The sequence below is a fragment of the Pygocentrus nattereri genome, chromosome 26 (assembly GCF_015220715.1).
Source record: "Pygocentrus nattereri isolate fPygNat1 chromosome 26, fPygNat1.pri, whole genome shotgun sequence".
NCBI lineage: Eukaryota > Metazoa > Chordata > Actinopteri > Characiformes > Serrasalmidae > Pygocentrus > Pygocentrus nattereri.
In genome coordinates this window covers 20,580,552-20,597,775 of record NC_051236.1, presented here as the reverse complement: position 1 = coordinate 20,597,775, position 17,224 = coordinate 20,580,552, and the positions used below count along the sequence as shown (strand labels likewise).

The 17,224-nt window shown below is 38.8% G+C and overlaps 1 protein-coding gene across 3 annotated transcripts in view; it reads left to right on the top strand.

The window, feature by feature from the left end:
• The window catches only part of negr1 (neuronal growth regulator 1), a 184,754-nt gene that overhangs the window by 101,596 nt on the left and 65,934 nt on the right, over nt 1-17,224 (top strand). For all 3 annotated transcript variants that reach the window (XM_037534842.1, XM_017720913.2, XM_017720923.2), the window contains exon 5: nt 10,480-10,600. In XM_037534842.1, the coding sequence (XP_037390739.1) occupies nt 10,480-10,600 (121 nt within the window). The remainder of the gene's footprint in view (nt 1-10,479; nt 10,601-17,224) is intronic.

Genomic DNA, 17,224 nt, shown 5'->3' with positions numbered 1-17,224 from the left:
TGCCATGAGTCTCAGCTCGGTGCAAGAGCTCAGTGTCTTCCAAGTGCTTTTTTGCATCAGTGGGTAAGTCGGAGAGCAAAAAGCAAAGGATTACCCTGACAAGAAAATACAGCATGAGTGAACAGCAGTCAAACTTTGTGTGAACTTTAGTGTTTTCTTCTGCGTAAGTGGTCTTCTTTTCTTGTTTCCTTGTTAAAAATCTGATGTTCATTATAATTAGCTCACTTTAGTCACTAACGTTTATGGTTTAAGCTGTCAGACGTGTCCACATAAGACGGTTGTCTCGTAATTGGAAGCATTTGCTTCAGAAACCAGGCGAGTGTTTTAAATCCCCATTTCCATTCCTCAAAGCCCAGCAAAGCTACAGTCTCGCCTCTGCCGTTTCTTATTTCTTTGAAGTGTTGTTGTGGCATTTGTCACAATAGCCTTTTTTTTTTCTTCCCCTTGCATTGTTGTTGCTAATTCGGTTAGTAATTAAGTGGATCATCCCTTAGCGCCGACAGATACACGGGTTTGATAGAAATTGGGAGTTAACTGTGTGGATATCTGTCACAGCCAGCTAGCCTTGTGCTATTAGGTTTCTGCCAGGACCTGCCAATAACTCACAATACAGCACGAATCTCGGTGATGAATGACCTGAAGAAGCCCATTGCCACCCCTCACGCCTGGCGGATTTCACCTCCGCCTCAGCGCTGCATGCAAGCGTGGAGAGTGCAAATGGAAGAGAGATTATCATACATTTCTGCAGCGTTGAGGAGTATTTCAAGCCATTAGGGGTTTAAACTTCGATTTACTGCCTGCGCAGATGCACATGGGTGTTGTTCGTGCTCTTACACACACTCACAGAAAATCCTTCAATTCCGTCACTGATAAAAAGATGTCGCAATCTTAGCAGAGTAAGCTCACCCTGATTAGCATGCCAGAAAAGATGTTAAATATTTTGACTCCTCCACAGCCAAAATGTCACCCAATGCGCCAAATGTTTGATGTAAACAAGGCCTGGCTTCCCATTTCTCCATTTAAGGGTGACTTTCAGCAACAGAATATTAGAAGACTTCACACCATCATGCAGGAATATAGGAAGTGTGTGTGTGTGCGTGTGTGTGTGTGTGTGTGTGTGTGTGTGTGTGTGTTCACGGTAGGGGAATTGGGGGGTGGAGGGTTGTATGGCACCTCCAGTACTAAACGCAAGCAAAAAAAAGTGCTGTTGCCTTTTGAAATAAGTACACACTCAGTGTCGTTTAGCTCGCTCTGTTTTACCTCGAGCACGACAGCCAGCAATGCTTGTTTTTTTTTCAAAGAAATCTTTGCAAGCAAAGTAAGAATTTTGATTGCTGCTGGGTGAGTTCACTGATTTATGCTGCTTTACTGATTTATTCTGTTCTTTCCTCAGCAGTATTACTCGTCTATGGCTGCTGTAACTTTTACTTGTAAAAAGCTATTGTGAGGTCTATTCACCTCATCTAAATGTCTGACAGAAGGAAAGTGATTACTTAGCAACCCATTTTAAATACACATTGCAGTTTGAGGGGGAGTCATTTTGTTCTCTGCATAAATGAGAGTGGACATTAAGGAGAATTATGATTATTTTATTAATTTAGTTAAACACTTTATGAAGTAATATCAGGAAACTATACAATGTACACACACACTGCCTGTATTATCCAGTCAAATGATCATGCAGTCAAAAATAATTACCTGTCCAAAAAGGTAGTGAAAGAGGGGCTTATCACTTTGCTGATTAAGATTCTAAGCTTGCCATATTCTGAGGTACTGTGGTCACGGCATGCACAATCTGTCTGTGATCTCTGAAGTAATTGATGATAAAGGTATGAACAACTCAAGAAGCATTAATGCTGCAAGTAAATTGTAGGTGGTAAACAGATATTGCTTTTTTTCAATGGTGCAGAGAAGGAAAATTCTGCCACCGCCAACAGTGACATGGTGTACGACAGTGGTCAGTGGAACTGCCCGTTACAATTTCTCAACTTTTGTTGTCAACCACATTGGTGGAATAAACTGGAAGTTGTTTTTGGGGCCTATGGACGCCAAATGCTTGTGAAAGTCCAGTATTATAAAACAAAAACTCAGAAGAATACCTTAAATATACAGTCAACACTAATAAAACTCTCCTCTGATATTTATCCATCTTGATGACATGATACTGTTGCTGCTGTTGGTCATGTGGCACTTTGAGCTGTTTGAGATGTTTTTTTTTTCAGTGACAACAAGTAAAAGGTGCAACACAATTGTTAACAGTTACAGTTGTTGTCTACATCATCGCTACAGCTCATTGTCAGTCTCTGAGAGAGTGGAAATCACTCATTTTCCCTGTCATTCATTCATTCATTCATTAATACTGCACATGCATACATAAACATTAATACTTACATACACATGTATACATACATACATGCATACATAAACATTAATACTTACATACACATGTATACATACATACATACATACATACATACATATCTACATTCATACATACTAAAATAGATTGAAGGATGGATGGAGAGGTAGGCCTCACCAACCTCTCCTTTGACTAGAATAATTTAAAGCATACCACTACTGAACCACCACTGGAGGAGAGACAATACTCTGGGTCTGTTTTTCAAGGTTAGAGCTCACCCCCTTAGTTCCAGTGAAGGGTCAGGTTAATACTACAGGATACAAAGATATTCTAGACATTTATGTACATCCATCTTTGTGGCAACAATTTGGCCCTTTCCTGTTCTGCATAACTGTGCAACTCTGCACAAAGCGAGCTCCATAGAGGCATAGTTTGATGAATTTAGTGTAGAGCAGAGATCACTATTAGGTGGACTGCGGTCCGAGTCCGGACGCAGACACTGTCCTATGCGGACCTGGACCTATAACTAATAAACTATGGAGAATTATTTAATTTCGACAGGAATGGTCAGTTTAATCGTCGTAACTTTTTAAGCATTACAGTACTGCTATAGCGCCTGGGGAAACTCACAGACCAATCACATGTGTACATATCACATGTGATGCTACTCAGCAAATCAGATCTGTGCATTAAGATGTGAGCACTGAGACTCGAGTGAGTGATGCACACACAGCGGAGGGACGAAGTGAGAGAAGAAAGTCGGAGAAGAAAGTGAGTCAGAGGGAAGTTATTTCACATGGCCTTCTCTAAAAAGAGAAAAATGACAAATATTACTGAATTGTACTTTATTTGATTTGACATTCAGTTGTTGACTGTATAAGATATTGATGTAACTACTGAGCTACTTCAGTAAACAGTATATGGCACTGAATCATGATACAAGTTAAACATTCTGATGTTCTGTACCTTTTTCTCTAACTGGACCTTATTGAATTTTAATTGAATACCCCTAGTGTATAGGGATTCCAGTGGCCTGCACAGAGCCCTGACCTCAACCCCAGCCAGGCTTTCTCATCCAACATCACAAATGCCCTTTTGATGAAATGGGCTTAAATTCTTACAGACACATTCAAAAATCTTGTGGAAAGCCGTATCAGAAGTGTGGAGGCTGTTATAGCCACAAAGGGCAGCCAACTGCATGTTAATGGTTTTGAAGCAGGATGTCCAGCAATGTTATATAAGTGTGCAGTTCAGCTATTCACATACCTTTGGCCCTATAGTGGATAAAAGTGGTAATACACTACAGCCACGGTGGCTGGTGCTTTCTGACACAGGAGAAGCAAACGTAGCGATAATCTAATAGCAAAGAATTGAGCACTCATGCTACCACATTAAACTAAACTAGACACTCAAACTTAATTTTTGGTGTTTTGCTTAATATTAAATGATGTCATATTTTTGGGAGCGATAAGCAATCAAAAATGGCAAACAAATATAATGTAATTGTCCATGCAGAATCATATTTTGTCAATTTATCTGCCTCAAGACTTGATCACCACTTTTGATGTGAGGCATTGTGTGTATTAAGTTATTATAGCTTTGTTCTTGATATTGTAGAGATTTACAGATTATTTCTGCTTATCATTAGAAAACTGTGAAGACCGACATTCTGTAATAACTTTATAGATTTAGCTGCAGTCAAATGAGTTTTTTGTATGAAAACATTTATTTTAAAAACTTTTGAGTGGGAGTGTATGTATTTTCTAGTTAATCTGGAGAGCATAGCGTCTGCCTGGCCTCTTCGAAAAGCAGCAATAACTGCAGATATTACATGCTTACAAAATGAACTTAATGCTTTACTATTAAAAGCTAGCTTACCAAATATAAGAAAATTGCAGAGCTGAGAACTCTATATTTACAGTTTATTCACAATATGTCCCAAATGAAAAGATCATAAAAGACCATAAAAGCTCAGAATTATAAAGAGCTACCATCTTCAGAAGAGTCATCAAATACAGAAACTGCCAAAATTATGTTTGTAAAAGCCTGCAATTCAATAAATATTGCAATGATTTTCATATGCAAAAATAACTTCAGTGAAGAACGTCCGGCTGGGGCCCAAAATTGCATTGGTAAAGCATGTTGTCCAGTAGACGTTGATCTTTGCTCCAATAAACAGCGTATATATGAATCTGTATCAGTCGGGTTCTATGGGACATGTGGCTGAAAGATCTTAATTATAGCCTGTATTATCATGTTGCCTTAAGTTGGTAAACTTTAACCTGATATCATTGTTAGTAGTGTGTAAAATGTCTGTAGATGACTTCCAATCACAAGCAAGTAAACACCCATGTGCACTTGACAACACAACAACAACTAACTGACAACAATTAAATGTCAATCTGTTTTCAGCATTGCTATGCTGGTTGTTATTGACCAAAAAAAAAAACAGGCCTGGACCTTAAGTTAAGGGAAAGAAAATCAGAATTTAAACAGCAACTGGTCAAAAAATCTCAGTTAGATACAGAACATTCAGCAGTAATGAGACCCGCTTCCACCTTCCACTGGCTTCCAACAGCATGTTCATGCAGACTATCATGCTATCAGATGCAGCTCACATTAAATAAGCTCTGTCACAGTACAATAATATAGTAATAATCTAGTGCACTGTGTGTTTAGGTTAAAAACAATTTCTGAAGGGTCTCCATGAAACAATCTATACTCTCTTGTGTTGAACACACCAAGTCCAGCCTACAACACAATCAACCAATGGAAAGTCAGTGCTATGACAGAGACCACTCAGTCAGTGCACTGTGACTTTTGATAAAAGCACCCAGGAGACTCCACAAATGATAAAAATAGCAGTTGTTGACTTTCTGATATGCTTAAAAATTGGTGGCATCATTTGAATATGTAGTTTTTTAATGTTTATTATTGAAACATGTGAGTGAGTTCACTTCCACAAAAGTTGCATGTTAACCGAAGTGATCTGAATGTATGATAACTGATACCTAGCTAGCCAGCCAGCTAAACAGCCATTCCCTGTGAACTACTAGATATCTAAACTGAACGGACATTATTGATATGTTAGCTAAATCATGATATGTGAACAAGGTAAATAAACATATCTGTATTTCTGCTTTCCAAAGGAGGTTTATGAACTGAAATTTAAGTTGACATTTAAGCGTAATTAATTGTAATGAAAATGCCTGGACTAGATAGAGACATATAGACATATATTTACATGCAACTATCAGAAATGCAGTTCTTGGCAACATGCAGATTTTCAACTCCACTGTCCAATTTGATCTGTTAGGTGTAATGACATCCTGTTGGATGACATGTTGATTTAAAAAAACTGCTTAAAGGTACTACAATTCATGCAGTTATAGTAAATGTGATCATAATGTCTGCATTTTACTTTTTTCTGCCATAAAGCCATTTTTTCTGAGCTTACGTCACACATGGAGTTTTTTTGTTCTCCCCCAATTTTCCTCCACTGTGTCATTTACAGCATACAGTATTGCCAAAATCCATGTCTATAAAATGCAACCAAAATGCTGTCAGTGTGAACATCATTGGTTGCTGTTGCAGACTGTCTCTAACCGGTTTACACTTTATAATCTCAGTAACTGGACTGTATTCTACCTCAGGGACGCTGTCTGCCCTCACTAGATGAGGTCAGTAGATAGCTAATAGGCTCAATAACATTGAGAAACAGGCTTCAAATTCAGACCTTTCCGGAAGAGCCACATTAAAACTGCACATAAAATGAAGAAGATGTTACTTGTATGTTTGTTAAATGCTTCACAATCTGTGCATAAGCTAAAATTGGCATCAGACATGATTATACAACACTTCTGGCTTTAGAGGCACAAACAAAACAGTTCATGAACTCCCTGAAAAATCCCATTCTTTATTTCACATTCCGTTGGATCCATGCTTACCAGTTTCCCCTTCTTCCTGAACTCGGCACTCCTTAGACTCAAACGTGCAATATAGGCTTGTGTATGCTGAAATAAGTTCTCTCCTGCTGTTCTAGAGCAGGAGAATCAAATGGGATCTCCCACAGTCTCCCACAGCACGTGAAAACAATTTCTTGGGGTTTTAGAACACCGTCCACTTCATGAGTTATGAATATTGAGCACTAGTCACATCATGCTGCGCTGTATACAAGCTGCAACCCCATGGCCTTAGCAAATTTGAATGATGTCATGCGTCATTCAGGTATTTGCCGCTGGAGTGCATCTGTAAGTGTTTCTGTTCTTTCAGCTTTAAAAAAGAGAGAGGAGAAGTGAGGACTAGAGCCTATAGACAGAAAAGTCAAGGATAAGAGATAAGAATAGTAAGAGACTGTTTTTAAGGAAATCTGAATCTGAACGTAAAAATTAAGGGAAAAATGTCAGTAAGTCTCATGGTAGGAAAAGGTAGAAAATGGTTAGAGACCCTTGAAGTAAAGTAAAATCAGACATAGGACGAACCTTTATGGGTTTGTCATAAATATATCAGTTTAGGTGAGGGTGTGATCACCCCTGCTCAAATGACACATTTTGTCAAGAGAACACACTTAAATATGAAGTTTTTCTGTAAATTTTAGTGCATAATTTCTATTATTTACTTGGGTTATGTATACATATTAGAAAAAATAAGACATAAATACAAAATGTGCATAAATGTTTGCCCCAGCCATTTTGTTCCCAATATAAGTTCTGCAAATAAAAAGTAATTGAGCATTAAAATGTGCAGGAGTGTGTTCTCTGCAGAAGTGTGTTAACTTAATTTCGCTTAGAAAATCAACAGAACATGGATTTTGTCCAGGGGTACACAAACTTTTACATATGACTGTATATTTCATTGTCACATGCATGTCTGGTGCATTTTTTTATGCAGTGAGTGTTCAAACCTGGCAATGTTCACAATTACTCCAACTTTATAAAATGAAAATTGAAAAAAAAAACAGAACTGTTATGAGGGAGGTTTATACATTGTGTTGTGCAGATTTTGGTGCCAAGCAGCAAAGACCTAAAGTATTTTTCAGGAACTTTTTAAATGTCAAAATGCAACACCTTAGATTTCCTCACATTGCATTGCTATTGCACTGGGTTGCCTCCACATCTTGCCCACCTTAATGTTGTACTGTGCAAACTGCAACATTTGTCAGGGAGCTGTCAGCGAGAGCCTCCGACGCATTATGTACTTTTGAATTTTCATTATGTTCACATCAACGGTTGCACACAAGTCCACAAAGCATTCCTTTAATCTGTTTTTTTATCCATAAATCTGAGACTAGTACATAACCAGTTTACTCCCTTTCTGCCCTGTTAAGCCCTGTTGAGATTATGTAACACTTCATGAGCTTTTAAATGGTCTGGCGACTGTGCTGTATGTCACACAGGCCTCAGCCATCAATTGCCCCTTTTTTTAAAAGAGTAGAAACTCCTCATACATATGGCAAAACTCTGCGTTCATGCTGTGTTCATCTGTCGTGCTGCTATTTTCAAGCTTTCCCTGGAGAGCATGCAGTGGAGAAATAATAAAAATAATCTGTTTAAACCGGGTTTTCAGTCTCAGATGGAGGCTTGAGCAGAACGAGAGAAGCGAGGGAGGCATTTAAACACTTTCAATGTAAAAATGGTACAGCATTTTAAGTGGCAAAGGGAGAGCATTGCAACAGAGTTTAAGCAGTTGAATGTTTACTCTGAAACAGTTTTCTGAGATGGATGACATTTTAAACTGCAAATAGATGGCATGCTGCATGCTGCTTTTGCTTGAAATCTCTGTCATCTCACCATATAACAGAGAAACATCAGACCAGTAGGAACTCTTATAATATGAGCATAACAAGATGTTTGTTCGGCATCGGTGGGAAGGCCCAGGGAGATTCTTTTTGAGAATCAGATGTTAAGTAGGCACAGCAGTAGCTCTTAAGCTGGTATCCTTAGTTTCGGCTGTGAAGTTGTGGGGAGGAATTTCAAAAACCAAATTGAGGGGAAAAAAATCACGTGAACACAGCTTTGCACTTCAATGACTTGCAGGTGATTTTCAAACAGTAGGTTGTCTGGAATATAAATGCACCCCCACTCAAATTCAGACATAGCAAGCAATTTAACGCTAGCCAGAAAGACATAAGTGGATCACCCTCCTGAAGGAAGTAGAATCGTGCCAGTTATTTTCTGCTCTTCTATTTTTTGTTCATCTTTCTGTTCTGCACTGTATTCGTGTGGATCGGAAGTACGGACTCTTGAATCATTTTTTTTCCTCTCCCAGGGCCATTATCGCTGTGGAAAATGCCGTTCTGAGGTTTAAAGTCAATGTTTTCTGTTCATTCATGCTGCAGAAATTTTAATATCCAACAAAGATTTACGTAATTAATGCACTGAAATGTGCCTGTTTTTGTTCTGTTGAATAAATCAAGCTGACTTACTAAAGAAATGATTTTGTGTGTATGTGAAAACCTGTCTCTTTTTTTTTTTTTCTTCTCTGGAAGCTTGAAATAAAGTGGCCCCTAGTTACGGCTGGCTCTCTGACACTAGCAAAAAGACTTGCACAATGTTCAAGAACATGAAAGAACCCTCATTTCATATTCACAGAACCTGCCTCTGCTATTCAGCCTTTGAACTTCCATTAAGCAGTTTATCACTGTGCAATTCATTTCCTTTTTCTAACCCTCGGGATGAATAGTATTTCTCAGCACTGCACTGGTAACATTTTTTCTAATGCCTTGACCAGTCCAAAGTCCTTAGACTGTTATTGTTATTCACTTGTAGCTTTCCTCTTCAGAGCAGATAACAGTGGAAAAATGAAAGTTTCCAGATTTAGTACATTCCCTAACTTATAGTGAAGTGTTGCCAGCCTCCAGTGGGGTTTGAGGTGTTGTTCTAAGAGTAGTATGTTCTTATAGTTCTCACCGATTCATACTTGCTGTTTAAATCATATGAGGGTTGTAATGATGACTGCAGGTACATGTTCAATTAGCATCATACATCTTGTACATTTACATTCAGCAGATTCTCTTTTCAGAGCAACTTGCAGTTGTATTTACAATGTTAAAGGTTTGTGAGATCACAGTATATCGTCATCAGATTGTGCACCCTACAGGAATCACGGTGGGGGGCCAATGAGAGAGAGCATTTCCAAAACAAAAAAGGGGCGCTTTCCCACGATGGTCGATGTTGCAAGTGAGCTACCATCTGAGCATATTTTGTGAGGGTACATGGGAAAATATTGATGTGATTATTTACTGTCTTTAGTAACCTGTTTCTTCACAGATGGTAATGTGGTAACTGGTGAAAATAATCTTACAAGCGACCTTTTTCTTGTTGTAGTTTGGTAGACCTTGCTGTAGGTTTTGTTAAAAATGAAAGAAATGGCTTTACTGTTTAACGTTTTCAGACCAAGTCATACGTCTCTTTGTGTATTAACAGCACCTGAACAGGCTAAAAAGATCCAGCTCAATATTTTGGCCTCAAATGCTAAATTACCATTATATTTTTGAAGATGGGATGAAAGTAGATCGTTCACTTGTATCCTCAGAACAGAATATTTCATCACATTCTCTTTGAATATTTTTTTCAACACAGTAGTAAGGTTTGTCTGCTTGGGGAAGGGGTCCAAAGCACAACTACGCTACAGATTGTTGTTCTCACACGTTTCTTCCAGTTTCCACCAGAGAGGTCTCCAACTTGCCAAAACTTACATAAAATGACCAAGACTGACTATATTCTCCTGATATTAAGTTGTTACTGTAGCCTGTTTTTATTAGTGTATTAAACTGGGCTTTCCTACATTGTCTGTTTTTGTTTTTAGCGACTTTGATGTAAACACAACATCCAAACAGTTTCATGAAGGATGATGTTCTGTTTTTGGAAAGTTAGAGAAAAGCAAGCCTGACCATGGTTGGTTATATATATATATATATATATATATATAATATTCTGTTCTGAGGCCAGGAAACATATCCAGAGAAGATATATGACTACTGCATTGTAAACCTGCAGACAACACATTTTCTTACATTTAAATTGCCCTAAGGCATCTCAGTAAACGCAATTCAAGATATTATCACAATACTGTCAGTCGCCTCAAGCTTAGTATGTTACATATGTTGGTTTTCTTTTCAGTTCCGCCGTCCATTCACGAGATGAAGAGTCATGGGGTCCGGCCTGGTTACACGGCGCTGCTGAGGTGCGAGGCAGCTGCTGTCCCAGCTCCAGTCTTTGAGTGGTACAAGGGGGAAAAGAGGTAGGACCCAAAGGCAGGATGATAAAAAGCCTGGCTTTTATCTCTTATAAACATTTACTCATCTTACATTATTATGCATTATATAAGTCAGTTCATCCTTGATTCAAACTGCATGCTGCAATGAAGATTTATGTCAGCTTGTTCCTCTGTTGAGTAGTGTGCCTTTGAGGATAGTAGGCCAGCGATACCATCTAAATTCCTGTAAATATTCAGGCCATATGAGTAGGTGAACAGGGGATCCAGATAAGAGAATTTCTTGCTTTATTGCTGCAGGGAAGCATGGGAGTAAAACACTTCCATTCACTGATGTTTGGATGATTATCCATTTTCAATATTCATGCTTTCAGTCTCAAGAGCACATGCATTCTGTATGTTCACTGCATTCCTGCACAGCTAAAATTCAGCATGATTATTTATAGCTCATAGCATCGTTATTTAGCTAATCTCAGAAGTCACGCTATGAAGTGGTGAAAGCCAGTATTGAGAAATCTTACACTATAAGGCTTAACCTTGAATTTTAATTAAATGTTTGCATAACCTCACCACCACTAAAGAGCATTTCCAGTTTCTGCATCAATCAGTCGGCTCAAGTGGTGGTTCTTGAATTTAAATACCAAATTACCCCATTACCCATCATTTACCCACTCTTTCTGAGTACGATCTGAATCAGCAGTTCACACTGTGCTAATTGTAATTATAGGCTTCACTCAATTTATTCAAATTGCTAAGGAGGCATTGGCATTGGTTCTAGGGTTTGCCTAATTTAAGACTTTACATTTGTTATTCTTTATAAACCATCAGTTTGTTTTTTTCATTCCTGCTCTCTCAAGAAACCATGGAATACATACTATAGTATTTGTAACACTCGGACAGGGTAGTGAGATACAAATGCAGAGAATCTTTAATATACAAAAGTCCACAGAGCAAAATCAGAGTACAGACAGGCAAAGAGTCAAAAGACCAGGAAATACCAAAATACAGGGCTCAATAAAGACACTGAGAGTGGCAATACCTCGCAAGAAGGCAGAGTGAGAGTCTGGGTTATAAAGGGTGGCTGATGAGCAGATTGTAGGCAGGTGTGAGAGTGTGGGCAGATGTGAGAGTGTCAATATTCCGGAGAAGCTGATCTCTGAATGAAGGAACGGCCAGTGGGCGTGACATTATTAGTCTTGCAGGCTCTAAGTAATAACCCATACATAGTATTTGCTTTGTGATGACTTTTAAGGTTGTGAATGGTGTTGTGTTTAATATACACTGATAGCCAAAACATTATGACCACCTGCCTAATATGCTGTTGGTCAGTCATATGCTGCAAAAACAGCTGCCAAGGCATCTACTCTACAGGACCTATGGAGATGGTATCTGGCACCAACCTCTGAACTTTTCATCATCTTCCTCAAACCAAGGAGCATAATCCTGCTGAAAGAGGACCCTGCAAGAAGGAGTGCCATGGCCATGAATGGGTGTAAGTGGGAGGGACTTGTCAAATTTTAAGTGGGAGGAAAAGAGCCAGAGTATCTAAGCAGAACATTGCCCAGGTCATCAAACTCACTCTACTGGTTTGTCTTCTTTCCACAGTGCATCCTTGTGCCATCATTTCCCTAGCTAAACTGTGCACACGTACCCTGTAAAAGAAATTGTGCCTCATCGACACAGGCAAACTATTGCTGCAGGTTTAGTTCTGACACTTGCATGTCCAGTGTAGTTGTTTCAACTCCAATGCTCTGTCGCCAGTTTGTGGGTTGTCCCTCCTCAGATCACTGTCGGCAGGTATTCATCATTGCTGAGTGGGAGCACCCATAGGCCTTGCTGTTTTGGAGATTCTCCAACCTAGTCATCTGGCTGTAACAATTTGGCCCTTGTCAAAGTTGCTCAGATCATCACACTTGCCCATTTCTCCCACATCCAACATGTCAACTATGAGAACCAACTGTTCACTTATGTATTTTGCTTATATATTTAATATATCATAGACCTTGATATGAACTGTTATGAAATAATCAACATTAATATGTGAGTGGTCATAATGTTTTGGCATAATAAAATAGATTGTAAGTGTACATTTTTAATATAATAATCTAAGTGATGGAAAAAGTCTTTTAGAATTACAAAGCCCTAGAATTACAAAGCACTAAGTTGCATAGGCAGGTTTTCTATGTTGTAACATGTAACTACCAAATAATTGATTCTGGCAACTTTCAGTTTTGCAAATGCCACTGTAGTGTTATTTTTTGTTGCTGTTGTGTTGTTAAGAATGAGTAGCATCCACTCTGTCTAAACCTTTTGCTAACATTTGAGCAAATCTCAGTAGGAGAGCAAACAACAGCTGCTTAGAGATTTGCTGGACATAAGGTCAGGCGCATCTCCTCAGCTCAGAGAGGAACATGGATAGTCCATCAATTCAAATGTGTTTAGGGAGCAACTGCACTGCGAGGGCCCGGGAGTTCCACCCTCTGCACGTTTCACCTTAGTTTCATAGCTTGTCAGACATGCAACCCTTGTATAATACGGATGACAACCCAACAACTGTGGATTCAAGAGATTTCTCTCCACACCAGTGGCATTTGCAGCTGTTGTAGTACTACTGTATTTGTATATACCTGCAGTTCATTTGCAGGGTACTCATGTAAGGTACTAAATGTAAGCTTATTAGCAAGGGTTCAAGACTGGAGTTGACCAGGATCAGAATTTACTGATATTGACTCATAACATGCAATCATCTATTTACCACTTTATTTTGATTTTGTCTCATCTGTGTAATGATTTCATGGTGTAATTAAAGAAGTCAGACAGACTATGTTTCATATCAGTGAATATTCTTAGCTTGCAAGTACAAGCTTTAGGTAATTAAACAATGTTGTTATGCTTGACATTTTTGACTAAGAAACAGTGGCCAAAAATCAGTTATCAGCTGATTTGGTTGTAAAGAAATGGAGATTAATGATTGGTACCCTCATTCTAATTAGACTGTCCTATTCATATTAGGTTGAGTAGGGCTTATATTCATTGAGTAGGGCTGCAAGGTTTATTATATTTTTTGTTGTTATCATGATATGAGTGTTCACAATCAACATATTACAAAGGGTTGTGATGAACGAACAGATTAAATTACATTGCATGTAGTATTATATTGGTGTCAATGTAGTGTTAGGAGTGTTGTGCTTCACCACTCTGCTATACAGTCAAATCCACACATGTGCAACTACTATTCTAGCTCACATATTTTTAAAAAATGTGCAATGGCTACTGTCACAACAAACCTGCATTACTATAAGGAGATTTAGAAGAAATTTAATATCACAATTACATCACAATTCGTTTTAACCACACTTAATAAAATGACACAAACTTATACAGTTTTGAAAGCTTTTTTTCTTTTTGAATTTTTTTTTGCCATTCTTCTGTTGTACAATTCTTCAGCTGTGCAACCATACAGGGATTTTTGTTGTTGTTTTTGAGCTTAATAAGGCATGTTTTTAATGAGAGATAGTTGTGGACTGCAGGCAAGCGCCTACACTCTCTGTTTATGCAGCCATGCTCTTGTAACCCCTGCAGAATGTGACTTAGAGTTATATTGAAATAAGCAGTGACATTCCTGTAAAAGACACCACCAAAAAGACAGCATATTTTGCTTCAAAATATGGTCAGCATTAATGGCACGTTTATAAATGTGCAAGTTTCCCACTAATATACCTTGGTACCATGACAAGCTCTGCATTTTGAACTTTACATTGGTAACAGTCTGAATGGTCCTTTTATCTTTCGCCCAGGGAACACTGGGTCCATTAACAATCATCACTCATCAGACCACAATACACATTTCCACATTGCATCAGTCCATTTAAGATCAGTTTGAGGGCAGCATTACTGGACGTTGCTAACATGTATGACGTTTACTATGCATTTGTTGATGCAACAGTGTTTACTGACAACATTTTTTCAAAGTATTCTCGAGCCCCTGCGATAATACCCAGGTTTTTAGTGCAGTGATCTGAGGGATCAAAGGTATTGTTCAAATGCAGGTGAGAGTATATTTAAAAAAGACTGCTTTCTCTTTTTATTTGCTTTTTATCTACTGTCCCAATTGGTAAATTGATTTGTAGTATTTTGGTTTTTATTCTGCTTTTTGCACAACTGTGGATAGTGAAATAGCTATTTATGTCCATATTGTGCAGTAGTATTACGGAGTAAAAATTTGAAATATTGAAGATGTTCGTCTGGTTTTTCTGAATGTTCATCTGAAATTCTGTTTTTTAAACCAGAATTAGAGTGATGTTGCTAGTGAGCATCACACAGCCAAAAAGCATCTAATTCTCAGTTGGCTGTGGATCTCTGGGAAACCCAATTGGCTGAGTTTCCATTGAGGAAGGATTGGATGGAAGGATTACTCTCTGTGTCTAATCCAGAGCAATGTACTGATTCAATCAGGACGTCTTCACAGCCTTTGTGGTATAGATGAGTGATTGGCATTCTTGTCCAAGTGCGCTTTTCATGCGTGACGGTAGTTGTGTGGTCTGCCCACCCCAAAGGGCCTGGTAAGAAGTGAATAAACTGGGTGGAATATAAAATAAAAAATAGATGAAAGTACATAAAATATGAAAAGGCCCCTGAAAGCTGCTTATAGTACACGATGTGGACCATGCATATGAATATGCAAATGCTTCTTAATGATACATACAAATATGCAATAAAAAATCTGACATGAACTTGGTGTGCAGATGGCCTCATTGTTTTTGATTATTGAGACTCCAGGGAAAGCGTCCTAGCTGCATATTACTAGTAGTATGAGTATTAGGATTACACCCACAGAGGGTCCTAGCTGCATATTAGTAGTTGTATTACCTACACAGAGCATATACTAACTTGCATATTAGTATTAGGGCTGAAGAAATCCTAATATTTTGATATTCCATTATGCATGAATTAATCAACTAGCAACCGTCAAAGTGGTGGCACTATCATCAGGAGATTGCGAGTTCAATCCCGGGTGATGCTACAGCCATCCATAGCAGGGAGTCCAAGAGAGCACAATTGGCCTCGCTCTCTGGCCTGGATGGCCCCTCCTTCTCCCCCCATCACTCAACGCAATGCTAGTCAGTGCAGGCGTCTGTTAGCTGACATAACAGATCTGGCAGTTGGTGTTTTCCTCTGAGCGCGTTTGGCTGTCCAATGACGTTGCTTGAGCGGCAGTTCGAAAAGATGCAGTGGCTGGTTCCACAGATCTCGGAGGAAGCCTGTGTTAGCCTACACTCTCTTAGCATTGATAGCATCGTGTGATTGGGGGAGTCCTAACTAGTGGGTGGAATTGGAGATGACTGAATTGGGGAGAAAATTGGGTAAAAATGCATATTGCTTTAATTAAGCCTGCTTATTATTTTTAGCTACAGTAAGTAATGAACAATAGCTAAAATAGGTGACTATGTAGGTTACCATTATAGCTCTTATGGCAGCAGCATCATTTAATCGGTGTAACATTTTAATGTGGTAGTTCAGTAGATTTGCTCTATGTGAACAGATTCCGAGACTAGTGCATGGCATTTTTTCATGTTTTACCAATGTAGATTTTTAAGTTAATTGACCAGTTTTACATAATTAGCTGGCTAATGTATGTAACGCTGTGGCTGGACTAGCAACCGAATGTTCAGTAGTTTTTTGAAGTAGCAGCAGAATAGTTCTAATTAATGGTAATTGATATGGCATAGAATATTCAGTAATGTTAGTGATAAAGCACAATGAACTTGTTTTTGTAAGGGTAGCATTAGCTCATTCTGAGAAATCAATTATGGTGCATACTGCACGTCATCAAGGAGTAGTTTGGTTTGGCAGAACACCAGCATGAAGGAAAAGCTACCATAACACTGGGAATCATTCATAAACCTTTCTTAAGAAGAAAATTTTCTTAAAACTCACTTATGCAGTTTTCACAAAGATTCATACATTCACCTGTGTTTTTTTTTATGTAGGACTTGTTCATACACTATATGGTCAAACGTTTTGGGACACACCTTAATTAATCATTGAATTCAGGTGCTTTTTTCAGCATCATTGCCACAGGTGAATAAAATGAGGCACCTAGCCAGACAGCATGCTTTTAAAGACATTTGTGAATGAATGGGTTGTTGTAAAGAGCTTATTGAATTAGAGTGTGGTACTGTTATAGGATGCCACCATTCCAGCAGTTCAGTTCATGAAATGTCTTCCCTCCTAGCTGTTCCACTAACTGCTGTGAGTGGTATTACTGAAAAGTGGAAGTGTTTAGGAACCACAGCAACTCGGCCACAAAGTGTCAGATCACGTAAAGTTACAGAGCGAGTTGCTGATTGCTGAAACGCATATTGCATAAAAATCACAAACGCTCTGCTGGCTCAATAACTGCAGAGTTACAAACCTTGTCTTTGGCATTAGCATCAATACAGAAACTGTGCACAGGGAGCTTTATGGCAGCTGAAGCTGCACGTAAGCCTGACATCACCAAGTTCAATGCCAAGCGTCGAATGGAAGAGTGAAAAGCACGCTGCAACTCTGGAGCAGTGGAAACTGTGGAGTGACGAATCACACTTCTCTGTCTGACAGTCTGATGGACTAGTTTGGGTTTGGCAAATGCCAGGAGAATGTTACCTGAAT